Source organism: Amblyraja radiata, chromosome 6 (assembly GCF_010909765.2).
Source record: "Amblyraja radiata isolate CabotCenter1 chromosome 6, sAmbRad1.1.pri, whole genome shotgun sequence".
Classification (NCBI taxonomy): domain Eukaryota; kingdom Metazoa; phylum Chordata; class Chondrichthyes; order Rajiformes; family Rajidae; genus Amblyraja; species Amblyraja radiata.
Genome location: NC_045961.1, coordinates 46,557,419 through 46,572,103, shown reverse-complemented (window position 1 = coordinate 46,572,103; position 14,685 = coordinate 46,557,419). Strand labels below are relative to the sequence as shown.

Genomic DNA, 14,685 nt, shown 5'->3' with positions numbered 1-14,685 from the left:
TGGAGAAGTGCAAGGTATTGTAACTTGATAAATTAATGCAAGGCAGGATTTGCACAGTAAATGACAGGGCCCTTGAGTGTTGTAGAACGAGAACAAGGAATACAGGTATTGGGGAATAGTCTGAAGAAGGGTCTCGACTCCATTCCTTCTATCCAGAGTCCTGCTGAGTTACTCCAGCATTTTGCGTCTATAATACAGATATATAGTTCCCTTATATGGCAACACAGATAGGCAGGATGGTGAAGTAGGCGTTTGACAAGCTTGACTTCATTGGTTAGAGCACTGAGCTCAGGAGTTCAACTATACAAATCGTTGGTGCAACTATACAAATCGTTGGTGAGACCACTTGGATTATCATGTGGAGTTCTGTCCAGCTATCGGAAAGATATCCTAAAAGCGTGCAGAAAAGATTCACGAGGATGTTACTAGGACTGGAAGGCTTTAATTTTAAGGAGAGGCCGGAAAGATGCGGTATTATTCCTTGGACATAGGAAGCTGATGGGGAGACCTTAGAAGTATACGAGTGGCATCGATAAGGTGGTCACAGTCTTTTTCACCCAAAGTAGGGATGCCTAAAACTAGAGGGCTCAGATTTCATGCTGTGTCATTCTATGAATGAGGCAGACAGTTTTGACAGACATCTCAATTGGCATGGACAATTTTGGCCAAAGGGCAATTTTGTGTACCTTCGATATTCCAGCATCTGCAGTTCCCTTTTGAACACATGTTTCTGTGCTGTTTTCTTTTATGACTCTGAATGAGGAAATTTTATAGAAACCTATTAAATTCAAAACAAGACTACGCAAATCAGATACAGGGATGATATTCCTGATGGTCATGGAATCCAGAATCAAGGGCACAGCCTCAGAAGGAAAAAAAAAAGTTTTTATTATTGAGAACCTCGAATCCATGTATCAGGTGCACACATAAATCAACTCAGTGATGACTGTAAAAAAAGCACACCCCAAATATGAATGAGCTCCCATAATATTATTGAATTCAAACGTCCAAACATATATGTACGTTCCTTTGTACAAACAGCAAAACATTTTCTTCCACTTTTAGCAATTGTTCTTATCAGTCTGTTGTGCTTGTGAGACCGTTTACTATACAACACTGTGGAAGAAACAGACTACCTCACAAACCACCCAGCCTCCCCACTGCCAGTCATCTGTAGAAGAGACTACCGTTTCCACATTCACCTCATTTGTCACGAGTCAAGTCAAATCAAGAGAGTTTATTGTCATGTGTCCCAGATAGGACAATGGAATTCTTGTTTGCTGCAGCACAACAAAATATTGTAGACATTAATACAGGCAGATCAGTGTGTCCATATACCATAAATATATATACACACACACACATAAATAAACAGATAAAGTGCAATAGGGTGTTATAGCTCAGAGTTTGTTTGAAGTTGTGTTCAATAGTCTGATGGCTGTGGGGAAGTAGCTGTTCCTGAACCTGGATGCTGCAGATTTCAGGCTCCTGTACCTTCTACCTAAAGGCAGTGGAGAGATGAGTGTGTGGCCAGGATGGTGTGGATCCTTGATGATGTTGGCAGCCTTTCTGATGCAGCAACTGCGATAGATCCCCTCGATGGTAGGGAGATCAGAGCCGATGATGGACTGGGCGGTGTTTACAATATTTTTCAGCCTTTTCCGCTCCTGGACGATCAAGTTGCTCTGTAATCATCTCAGGAAGTAGAGGCGCTGATGTGCTTTCTTTATAATTGCATCAGTGTTCTGGGACCAGGAGAGATCTTCGGAAATATGTACGCCCAGGAATTTTAAGTTCTTGACCCTTTCCACCATCAACCCGTTGATATAAACGGGACTGTGGGTCCCCATCCTACCTCTTCCAAAGTCCACAACCAGTTCCTTGGTTTTGCTGGTGTTGAGAGCCAGGTTATTGTGCTGGCACCATTTGGTCAATCGGTCAATCTCACTTCTCGACTCTGACTCGTCCCCATCAGTGATACGTCCCACAACAGTGGTGTAGTCGGCGAACTTGATGATGGAGTTCGCACTATGTCCGGCTACGCAGTCATGGGTATAGAGCGAGTACAGCAGGGGGCTAAGCAGGCAGCCTTGAGGTGCTCCAGTGCTGATTGTTATCGAGGATGACACATTTCCACCAATACGGACAGACTGTGGTCTGTGAATGAGGAAGTCGAGGATCCAATTGCAGAGGGATGTGCAGCGACCCAGCTCTGAGAGCTTGGTAACCAGCTTGGATGGGATGATTGTATTAAATGCCGAGCTGTAGTAAATGAATAACAGCCTGACATATGAGTTTTTGTTGTCCAAGTGGTTCAGAGCGGAGTGGAGAGCCAATGAGATCACATCCACCGTTGATCTGTTGTGGCGGTAAGCAAACTGCAGTGGGTCCAGGTTTTTTTCGCGGTATAAGTTGATTTGCACCATGATCAGCCTATCAAAGCACTTAATCACCACAGACGTTAGTGCCACTGGTCGATAGTCATTGAGGCACATCACCTTGCTCTTCTAGGGCACCAGTATTATTGATGCCCTTTTAAAGCAGGTGGGAACCTCAAACAGAGGTGAGAGGTTGAAAATATCCGTTAAAACTCCAGCCAGTTGGTCCGCACACGTTTTTAAAAACACGCCCGGGTATACCATCAGGTCCAGGCGCTTTCTGAGGGTTCACCCCTCTGAAGGATCTTCTGACGTCGGCCTCTGTGACTGTGACCGAAATACCATCATGGCGAAGGGGGGCACGGGAAGGCACATCAGTGTTCTCCCCATCAAAGCGTGCGTAAAACGCAGTGAGCTTGTCAGGGAGTGATGCTTCGCTGATATTTGAGCTGCCTCCTGATTTCGTCTTGTAGGAGGTGATTGCATTTTGCCATTTTGGCCTTTTTGATGGCCTTACCAAGGTCGTATCTGGACTTCTTGTAGACCTCTGTATCTCCAGACCTGAATGCCCGGGATCTGGTCTTCAGAAGAATGCGGATCTCACGGTTCATCCAAGGCTTCTGGTTAGGAAACACTCAGAAGGTTTTTGTTGGGATGCAGTCCTCCACACATTTCTTTAAGAAGTCTGTAGCGACTGCGGCATATATTCATTCAGGTCCTTTGCCGAGTCCCTGAACATTGCTCAATCTACAGACTTCAAGCAGTCCTGGAGTTGTTCCTCTGCCCACCCGCCCCCCCCCCCCCCCCCCCCCTCCCCCGACCAGCTCTGTATAGTCCTCACCTCTGGGGGTGCGCTCTTCAATTGCTGCCTCGAGGCATGAAGAAGCAGCACCACAGTATGGTCAGATTTACCGAAGTGAGGGCGAGGGATAGGCATCCTTGATGGTCGTGTAGCAGTGGTCGAGGGTGTTTGGTCCTCTGGTGCGGCAGGAGACATGTTGGGGGAAGTTAGGGAGCGATTTCTTAAGGTTGGCTATCTCAGAACACAAAAATCCAGAATAGAAATCAGTGATCCTTGATCAGGAGGGACTGCCTAAGAAGATGACGACCAGAACCAACCGAATAAAGCAATGTACAATGAGAAAGATGGTCCACACCACATTTGCTACTGACTTCAAAGTTCAGGCTGCAGCACAGGTGGATGGCAAAATTCTGAGGAAAATTAGCTTTCTCTAGAGATTAGTGATTGCTGTCAAAGTGAAAATTCAGTTATAGAACAAATAGAAAAAAATAACGTGGACTAGATTTGAGAAAACTGATACGTTTGAGCTCCAAATGCCTAATATCATGCTAAATTCATAAACACAAGTACAAAAAATACTGAATAAGCTCTTATTAAATAAGCAACTTTCATTGATTTACTTCTCATTTAATTTGCTATCCTGGCATTAATTAGAAACCCTGGCATTAAATTTTGTATGCATATATAGTACACAAGCACAGCTGGCAAGATTACACCGAACTTGCATTCCTAACTGTCCTTTTTAAAGGTGGCAGTGAACCACAACCTTGAGTCCTTTCGTCTAATTTTCGACAGCCTGGTTTTATATGACAAGGTCTATTAGTAACATGGTGGAGTGTGAATGTTGAGAAATGGTACATGCCAAGCAAAGAAGTTACTTTCGCCTTGAAGGTATCACACTTCAACTATGTTAGAACTGCTGTCATGAACTCATGGATGGTAGTACGTCATTTTCCTGATGTATACTTTGTAAATAGCAAAAGAGGAAGTCAAGCATAAGTCATTTGCTGCAAAATAATCACTGTCCGACAAGCTTTTGTCAAATTAATAGTGTTTGTAGGCTTTTGGTCAAGTCATTGCCAAGACATGCGAATGGGGAATTGGCAAGGCTGATGCTGTTGAATGCCACAACAGATGACAAGAGATGGTCGTTGCCAGATAGCCCAAATGCTTCATTTCACTCATAGGCCCATACCTGAACGGTCTCTATGTCTTGCTGCAAAGAGACAAACTATTTCATTAGGAGTTACAAATTGAAGAGATAATGCCATCTTCAGCAAACGCTTTCAGTTCAAGTGCAGCTCCAACTCCGGCAACCAGGGTTCAATCTCCAGCGCTGTTTGTGGGAAGTTTTATCACGATCTCCTAGTAACAACGAGGGATTCAGAGTGCTCCACTACTCTCCCCACAGTACAAAGATCTGCAGGTTCATAGGTTAATTAGCCACTATAAACAGCTTGCCTTGATTGCCTGAGCTCAATGGAGTAAAGATTCCCATTGATTCTGGAAAATTGATGGGAAACTGGTGAAAATAATATGGGATAAGAATAAGTAAGTAAATTTTATTTATATAGCACGTTTAAATCAACTCGCGTTAAAACCAAAGTGCTTTACATAGAGGAAATAATTAGGTTTCCGTACATCCATAGACATTTTTTTAAATGAAAAGAAAAATGACACATCACATTATAGAATTTAACATGAACGTCCCCCCACAGCAGAATCAAAATGTTCCACTGTGGGGAAAGGCACTAGAAAGTTCAGTCCTCGTCCTCTGTGATCACCCGAGGTCGGGGCATATTTGTGGCCTCCGCAGCCAGTCTGATGTTTTCAGGCCCTCTTGCCGGATGATGGAGCTCCAGCGTCGGGAGAAACACTCCTCAGCGGCTTGGAGTGTCTGGAATGGCCGCCCCCTCCCCGGAGACCGCGGCTCCCGATGTCCACAGGCCGCGCTGGTCGGAGCTCCAACTCTGGCGATCTCGCCGAGAGATCCCAGGCTCCGCGGTGTTTTAAATCCAGCGCCGCCCGCGGCTGGACGCTCCGCAGACCGCAGCTCCTCGATGTTGGAGTCAGCGGTCACAGCACTCCGGAGCTTACCGTACGGCGACCCGGTAAGTCGTCGCCCGCTCCGTGACGGTGTTTCAGCGCTGCGCCGCCGCCGAATCTGGGGTTCTGGCCAGTCCCGTCAGGAGACGCCGCTCCAGTCCCGATGGTAGGCCGCGAGGAAGGGGCGAAGAAGCAGCTCCGAGGGAAGCCGCCTCTCCGACCAGGTAGGGACTAGGAAATAAGGTTTCCCCCTTCCCCCACCACCACATAAAAGAAGACCTCCAACAAACATTTTTTTTTTTTTTTTAACAGTACTGAGTGCCTGATGGACAGCAAAGAACCTGTTCTAATTCTATGGCTCTAATTCCATAGAATGTCAACGATGAAGTAGTTGAAGAGGGTTAAACCTCAGATTGAGATTTGCACCAATAGGCATCACCTTGTAGACTTCATATGACTCCAATCCGGGATGAATATTCCCCTCAACTGACAGCAATTTTCAGGGCTCTTTGATATCATATTCCATTAAATACTGCCTAATACCAAAATTCCTCCAGTACTCATTTTGCAGTGAAGTTGAGTGGCAGATTAGATTAGTGGCAAAAAGTGTCATTCGACAGTAATGTTAACAATGATGGACCAAATGGATCTGCAATTGCATTTGTCGTGCTGAATGGTGCCAAATATGATACATTAAATATTATTTATTAAATATAGGGCACATCACCATTTCTTGATATCACCCAGATTGGCTGGTGTGGATTCTGTGAAGAAAGAAGCCTCATGAGAAGACAAAGATGGATCATCCACTTGGCATATCCAGTTGGTGGCAAACACCAGTCTTGTCATTGGCATTCATGTGCTAAGCTACACCAAAGGACTCACTTGCTCATGTTACTCACTCTTCTTATCAAGTGTTTAATTGCCCATCAGCATTCACTATTTAACGTGTCAGGACTAGAAAACTATATTAGATTATTTTATTATTATTATGGCTGTGCCCTTAGCCCCGGGATGCTTTTCTGCTGTTGGTCATGCATTATACTACTGTGGCACCTTTTTTTTTTAATAGGCCGAGGACTGTTCTTGACATGTTTGTCTACCAATTCCGCTGGTTTGAATAAGAATGGCAGAATAAGAGAAATGCCCAGTTAGGCCAGAAATTGCAACACACTACAATTTTGTTGCAGTTGATGGCCCACATTGACTCTAATGATGTGCTCTTAGATCTGTTTTGAATCCACCATCTTGTGAAAACGACATCCCACTTTAAACACAGGAGGGTGTCTTCATTGCAGAGAGGATTGCATGGGGTTACTCCTTCAAACACTAACATGGGTCGATTTATTCACAACAGATAGCTAGAGTATATCCTGTGCTCTTGCTATCTTTGGTGCTTCTTCCATGTGTTCAAAAATTAAGGGATAGTGATAGGTTGTAAATCAGGTTTCCTTCCCTTGTTTAACTTGATGCCTTAGAACTGCAGTGAGTCCTACAGTCTCAGGGAGACAGCAGAATATTAATCCTCACCTCCTTCAGTCCATGGCTGAACCAAACATGATGCCCACTTAAACAAATCACTTCTGCCTGCACATACTCCATATCCCTCCATATTCAAGTACCTATCTAAAGGCCACTAAAATGCCACTATCATATCTGCTTCTGCCCCGGCAGAGCATTCCAACACTTATCAGTCTGTGTAAAAAAAAAAAACCTACCCTGCGCGTCTACTCTAAACTTTCTCCCCCTGGCCTTAGAGCTATGTCCTCTAGTATTTGACATTCCAGCCTGGAAAAATAATCTGAAGAAGGGTCCCGACCCAAAACATCACATATCCTTTTTCTCCGGAGATGCTGCCTGACTCACTGAGTTACTCCAGCACTTTGTGTCTATCTTTGGTATAAACCAGCATCTGCAGTTCTTTATTTCAAATTTTTAGAAAAGACATTTGACTGCCTACTCTATTCTCTCATGATTTTATAACTCTCTTTAAGTCTCCCTTTAGCCTCCAACCATCCAAATTTGTCCAAGTTCTCCTCAGAGCTAATACCCCTTAATTTGTGCCAATTCGTGGAAAACCTCTTCTGCATCCTCTCTAAAACTCCATATCTTTACTGTAATGGAGCAAGCAAAACTGAATACCATGCTGCAGCATATGCAGCCTAGCAAAATGTTTTATAAAGTTGCAATACGACTTCCTGACTCTCAGACTCAATACCTCAACCAATGGGGACAAGCATACTAGAGCCAGGATGTTTAGGCACTAAAAAACTCTAAAATATGCAGGCAAAAAGGCATAATAAAGTTACAAAAACGGCACAAAAAGGCATGTATTGACCCAAAAAGGCAGTTATTGACAAAAAATGCATAAAAAGGCATTTATTTCCACCACCAAAATATGGTTTAAAATAATAATATAAAGGTATACCACAAATTATCTGGTGTTAAACTAGGCCGTCTATCAGACAAAATATGCTTCAGTTGTGAAAAACTTCTTTCTACCTCAGCTGAGGGTGCATACCCGAAACAAGCTACAGACTCTATATTCATGTCGATATCTTGTGCATTACAACTACCTTCTGAACTTTAGCTATGTTTTGTATTTCTTCAAGATCTTCGTTCGCTAAACTCACTCTCTCACATTTTCCTTGTCTTTACCTACATCGCCAGGAACTTTACAAATATCGTCAGTTACTTTGTTGAAAACTTTGCAAGTTATTCACTAATGTTTCGCCACGTTTCTCAAGGGAAGTGATAGCTTGTGGGAAGTGTGCAAAATTGGAAGCAATAAACACAAGATCGCGGTGGAGGGACTTTTTCTGCATGATTTCACTGACGATCCTGACTGCAGCAGATTCTTCTTCTTCAAAACAGTTGACGATTTATTTTATCTTTCCAAAATTTGAAGCATAGTAGAGTACAGCAGAGAGCCATGTACCCCACCTAGTCAAAACAGGCTGAGGAGGTAGCGGAATCTCGGGTGCCATTTCCTTGAACAACTGCACACGTGACGCTGTTTTGAGGAAGATTTTCTTGACATTGAAAGCTAGGCGATCGACATTTGGAAACAAGCTACGTATATGCTCGGCAATTCTATGGAGTCCGTGAGCTAAGCATGTCAAATGCAACATTTTGGGGAATAAAACTAAGTCACAAACAGAAGAACATACTTGTGTTTTATACCTTCTGGCCAAAGTACAGCAAGTGAAGATGTAAACAACTGAGCAATAGTTGAGCTGTTTGACTTCTCCAATAATTCCGATGTCAACAAATACTCCTTTGATGATTGGAGAAACTCAGCGGGTGCAGCAGCATCTATGGAGCAAAGGAAATAGGCGACGTTTCGGCCCGAAACATCGTCTATTTCCTTTGCTCCATAGATGCTGCTGCACCCGCTGAGTTTCTCCAGCATTTTTGTGTACCTTCGATCTTCCAGCATCTGCAGTTCCTTCTTGAACTCCTTTGATGATTGACCTGCCTCCAGTGCACCGATTACCACATTGGCAACATATCTCCCCACAGCACTGGTTGTCTCGTCTATTGAAATCCATATTTTGTTGCATACAACTTCATCTCTAATTTTCTGCACAACAATGTTGAAGTTACTGTCAACATAATTTTTACGTAATGATGACTCGCTTGGTATATGTTCCTCTGTGTATTTCTCTAAAAAACCTCCGAGAGATTTGTTTTCAAATTTCCAGTGGAATTCCAGCATCAATGAATGCCTTGCACAGATCACTCAAACTCAGAATTGCGAGTGGAGCCTGCAGTAAATGTAGTGAGGAGACAAACTTGGGTAATGCGTTTGGATAGTCTATACCCCAGCTCGTATCAACATTGACTTCTCTAATTTAAGATAGCCCTTGTCTTCTCTCGCCTCCCCCCTCCCCATTCCCAGCTCTCCTTCTAGTCCTACTGTCTCCGCCTTTTCCTTTATTTCCTCCACCCCCCCCACATCAGTCTGAAGAAGGGTCTCGACCTGAAACGTCGCCTACTCCTTCTCTCCATAGATGCTGCCTCACCCGCTGAGTTTCTCCAGCATTTTTTGCCTTTCATTGATTTTTCCAGCATTTGTAATTCTTACTTAAATAGATCTTGGAGAAGACTGATCCAGCGGGCAGCGGCACAAACGAATGAATGACTGACAGTGGTGACCCCCGTTTCGCCCCGGTGGTGGAAGTTTTCTTGTAAGTTATACTATGTCAACACGTTAATAATAACATTAATATTAATGTGTTAACATAGAAAAAGTCATTGTAATCACGGTACAACTAAAGAAAATTGCACCACCTTTTATCAAAGCAAAAAAGGCTGATTTAGGCACTCGATCATGAAAAAGGCATTATCCTCTGAAATCTTCAAAAAGGGCATGAAATGGCACATGGCATTTATGGCAAAATCCTGGCTCTACTAATCATCATCTTTACCACCCTATTTATTTGTGTTGCTACTTTTGGGTAGAAATGGACCACAAAATCCCTCTGCACATTAATGCTGTTAAGGGCCATGCCATTAACTGTATATTTTCTCCTTACATTTGACCTCCCAAAGTTCAGCACCTCACACTTGCCATGATTAGACTTCATCTGCCCTTTTCCTGCCCATATCTGTAATTGATCTATATCTTGTTGTATCTTTTGACAGTCGTCTTCACTGTCCATACCTCCACCAATTTTTGTGCCGTTTGCAAAAGCACTAACCAACCCATCTACATTTGTGTCCAAGGCACTGATACATATCACAAACAGGCACCAGCATCACACACCTCTAACCAGAATAACAACTTCCACCACTCCCCTCTGCCTTTAAGGGTAAGCCAGTTATGAATTCAAACTATTATACACTTGTACAAGATCACCTCTCAGCCTCGTTGCTCCCCATGGAACAAAGTCCTAGCCCGCTAAACGTCTCCGTCCCTCAAACGGCTCAGCCCCTCAAGTTCTGGCAACATCTTGGTAAATCTTCTATGCACTCTTTCCATCTTAACGGCATCTTTCCTTCAGCATGGTGACTGAACACAATACTCCAAATGAAGCCTCACCAACATCTTGTACAACTGTCACATAACATCCCAACTTCTCTCCTCAATTCTCTGACTGATGAAGGCCAGCGGCCCAGCCTTCTTCAGTATCCTATCTATCTGCGATGGAACAATATATCTGTGTTCCGAGATCCATCTGTTCTACCACTCTCCAGAAGGCATAAAGTATCATTAAAAATCATTGAAACTATGAAGGTCTTGTGCTAGTTTGGCTTCCCAAAATGCAACACCCCACACTTATCTGAATTAAACTCCATTAGCCATTCCTCTACCCACAAGCCAAGCTGATCAAGATCCTGCTGTTAATTCTTGATAAGCATCTTCACGGTCTACAATATCACCTATTTTAGTGACTAATCACCTATTTTAGAGTCAAAGTTGCATTACACTGGTCTGCATTTAAAACACACACAATTACATCTGCATTTATTCCATGATTATCTTTCTTATGGCTGACTTTGAGCAACAAATACAAATCTTGTCAGATTTTCTTGCTGTTATATCGATCATCAGCAAATTTGAAGGAGTAGGCCATTCAGCCCTTCGAGCCTGCTCCGCCATTCAATATGATCATCGGCTGATCATCCAACTCAGTATCCTGTACCTGCCTTCTCTCCATACCCCCTGATCCCTTTAGCCACAAGGGCCACATCTAACTCCCTCTTAAATATAGCCAATGAACTGGCCTCAACTACCTTCTCTGGCAGTAATTTCCAGAGATTCACCACTTTCTGTGTGAAAAATGTTTTTCTCATCTCGGTCCTAAAAGATTTCCCCCTTATCCTTAAACTGTGACCCCTTGTTCTGGACTTCCCCAACATCAGGAACAATCTTCCTGCATCTAGCCTGTCCAACCCCTTAAGAATTTTGTACGTTTCTATAAGATCCCCCCTCAATCTTCTAAATTCTAGCGAGTCTATCCAGTCTTTCTTCATATGAAAGTCCTGACATCCCAGAAAACTTTCTTATATGAACAACATAATCTCTTTTTTCTCCATTTTACAGCTGGCCGTAACATGCACCATACACGTAAAACGTGTCACCCAAATACTCTCTTGATGATCATCAGCATGCATGATATACATTTTTTATAATATAAACACAAAAGTAAGGGGAAATCATCTCATAGTTCAACTATAAATGTTGCCCACTGGGAGTTAGATAGTATTTGTTGAAAACATTGTGCATGTTATAACATAAATGTTAGGTACAGGTTTATTTGCAGGTGTAGTAGCAGTGTTGGAATAATTAAAATGAATACAAAGTATCACATAAACATTATGTTACTGATTAAAAAAGACATAAAGTGCTGGAGTAACTCACCGAGTCAGGCAGCGTCGCCGGAAAACATGAATAAGTGGTGTTTCAGGTCAGGGTACCTTGTTCACCTATACATGTTATCCACTGCTTGACCTGCCAAGTCACTCCGGCATTTTGTCTTTTTTGTAAACCAGCATCTGCAGTTCTTTGTATCCACATTTTGTAACCGACCTTCACTTAAGTCTAATTGCATTTTTGTGTGGAAAATCTATTACTTTAAAACAGAAAGAAAGCTTGAAAAACTGCATTCTAAAACATTCAGTGCTATACATATGGATCCCAGCAAGGATGTAATTTGTATTCTCAGTTGGCTAAGAACATTGTGAATAAACCTTTGATCTTACCTTAATTAAATTTAAACAATCAATTTTTAAGTTTATTCTGTTGTATTATTTCTACTAGGACAATGTTAATACAAAATAAAAAACATTAAAAATACATAGGTTGGTCATAGCAGTTATGGGAGTGCAGACTCCAAATACTTTGTACTACTAATGTTATATTCGTTTGAAATTTATAACCTCTCTCCTTTATCCTTGGCTTTGATCCACAACTGCCTTATTATTTGACTATGGTGTTTAACCAAAATGTAGCTCTTCCATTCTTCCAAGATGCTGATCAATGCAGCGTTTCTAGTTATTCTAATCTTGGATTATTTAGGGAAACACTTATTGGCATAATAAAACACATTTCTGCATTGTAACTCTTATATCTAAACTGTAATCTAACAAATTAACTCTTAAAATTCACCTGCCACTTTAACGCTACCAGGGGAAGTTGGATTCAAGAATCTATTACTCAAATGAGAGAAACTCACTTACTAATAACACGACCTCAATTCATAACATAAATCCAAAATTACTCGTTAAATTTGAAACCACACATCCTCCCATGTACAAAATCACCAACAGTCTCTGTTCCACAAAAGCACTGCTCATAAGCAAGGCTCGGGCAGGTCGACCACCCCACACACCAGGAGAACTATCACAGAGAGAGGCCTTTAAAGTGATATTTACTACCCCCATTACCCGACCGTTCACTGGCCGGAGCCCCGGGCCCATTAGTGCAGCAGACCCGCTGCTTGGCACACAATCTGCTCATCTACAAGCTGATCAGAGGCTGGGCCTGACCGGGGAGCTGCGGCCGTGAGGATATAGTAACAGGGGCCGGGGCGGTGCAGTAACAGGGGCCGGGGCGGTGCAGTAACAGGGGCCGGGGCGGTGCAGTAACAGGGGCCGGGGCGGTGCAGTAACAGGGGCCGGGGCGGTGCAGTAACAGGGGCCGGGGCGGTGCAGTAACAGGGGCCGGGGCGGTGCAGTAACAGGGGCCGGGGCGGTGCAGTAACAGGGGCCGGGGCGGTGCAGTAGCAGGAGTCGGGGCGGTGCAGTCGCAGGGGCCAGGCGGTGCAGTAGCAGTGGCCGGGGCGGTGCAGTAGTAGGGGTCGGGGCGGTGCAGTAGCCATGGGCCGGAGCCGGGGCGGTGCAGTAACATGGGCCGGGGCGGTGCAGTAGTAGGGGGTCGGGGAGATGCAGTAGCCATGGGCCGGGGCCGGGGCGGTGCAATAACATGGGCCGGGGCGGTACAGTAGCCATGGGCCGTGGCCGGAGCCGGGGCGGTGCAATAACATGGGCCGGGGCGGTGCAGGAGCCATGGGCCGGGGCGGTGTAGTAGCCATGGGCCGGTGCAGTAACATGGGCCGGGGCCGGGGCGGTGCAGTAGCCATGGGCCGGGGCGGTGTAGTAGCCATGGGCCGGTGCAGTAACATGGGCCGGGGCGGTGCAGTAGCCATGGGCCGGTGCAGCAACATGGGCCGGAGCCGGGCCGGTGCAATAACATGGGCCGGGGCGGTGCAGGAGCCATGGGCCGGGGCGGTGCAGTAGCCATGGGCCGGTGCAGTAACATGGGCCGGGGCGGCCGCTTACCTTTAGCAGATTAGACGCCATATTAAACTTTACCGAGTCCCTCGCAGCCGCTCGCGAGATTTCAGGCAGAAGGTAGAGGGAGGGAGGGCGAGAAACTTCTAAAGTGACAGAAGATGTGATGGGGAAAAATTGTCCTCGTTGCTAAATAAATACCCCTCACATTGTCACGGCGGACGGGCTCGGGGGCGCAGTGGCGGCGCTTCTTTAACTCCAAACAAAATCCTTATTGTTTAATTCTCTCCGACCGCTATTTGTTTTTACTTTCTGCTCGGTCTAAAGTTAGCTCGGTGATAACAGAGCCATAACGGGCCGGTTCATGTGATTGCTCGCTTCCCCCACCCCACCCCCGTTCCTCCTCCTGCCGACAGCGGGCAGCGACGGCGCCGCTCTCGCCTTCAGCCGCGCAGCCCTCGGCCGCGCTGCGATCACCTCCCTCCCCTGGGCGGCGGCTCAGCAGCGCTCTCGGAGGACAGCGTCTCGACCCGGAACATCGCCTAACCACGTCCCTCAGAGATGCTGAGTTACTCCAGCACTTTATGTCTTTATTGTAAACCAGCATCTGCAGTCCCATGTGCCTCCAAGGATGCTGCCTGACCCCTTAGTGACTCCAGTACTCTTGTTAGCTTCTTTCAGCTTCGGACGATAGCTAAAATAAAACAATTCCTCCGCTTTGATGACCTCGAAAAGATCATCCACACATTTATCTCCTCCCGCCTAGATTGCTGCAACTCACTTTACACTGGCATCAGCCAATCGTCCCTGTCCCGCCTGCAACTGGTCCAAAACGCCGCAGCGAGACTCCTGACGGGCACCCGAAAAAGGGACCACATCACCCCGATCCTGGCCTCTCTCCACTGGCTCCCTGTGCGGTTCCGTATACATTTCAAGACCCTCCTCCATGTCTACAAAGCCCTCAATGGGCTTGCCCCCTCCTACATTAAAAGTCTTCTCACCCACTACTCCACCTCCAGGTCCCTCAGATCGGCCGACTTGGGGCTGCTGAATATCCCGCAGTCTAGGCATAAGCTTAGGTAAACAAGCCTTTGCAGTTGCAGCTCCTAGACTGTGGAACAGCATCCCCCTTCCCATCAGAACTGCTCCCTCCATCGACACCTTTAAGTCAAGACTAAAAACTTATCTATACTCCCAAGCCTTTCCTGACGGCCACTGAGC

At 45.1% G+C, this 14,685-nt stretch overlaps 1 protein-coding gene across 2 annotated transcripts in view; it reads right to left on the bottom strand.

Annotated features, from left to right (window-relative positions):
• The window catches only part of cul5 (cullin 5), a 62,983-nt gene extending 49,001 nt beyond the window's left edge, over nucleotides 1-13,982 (bottom strand). The window contains exon 1 of one of the 2 annotated variants that reach the window (XM_033022698.1): nucleotides 13,513-13,982. In XM_033022698.1, the coding sequence (XP_032878589.1) occupies nucleotides 13,513-13,533 (21 nt within the window). In that variant the 5' untranslated portion in view covers nucleotides 13,534-13,982. Of the gene's footprint in view, nucleotides 1-3,219; nucleotides 3,350-13,512 lie in introns of those variants that run through there. The other variant, XM_033022697.1, reaches the window with a different exon arrangement.
• Between the last annotated feature and the right edge of the window lie 703 nt (nucleotides 13,983-14,685).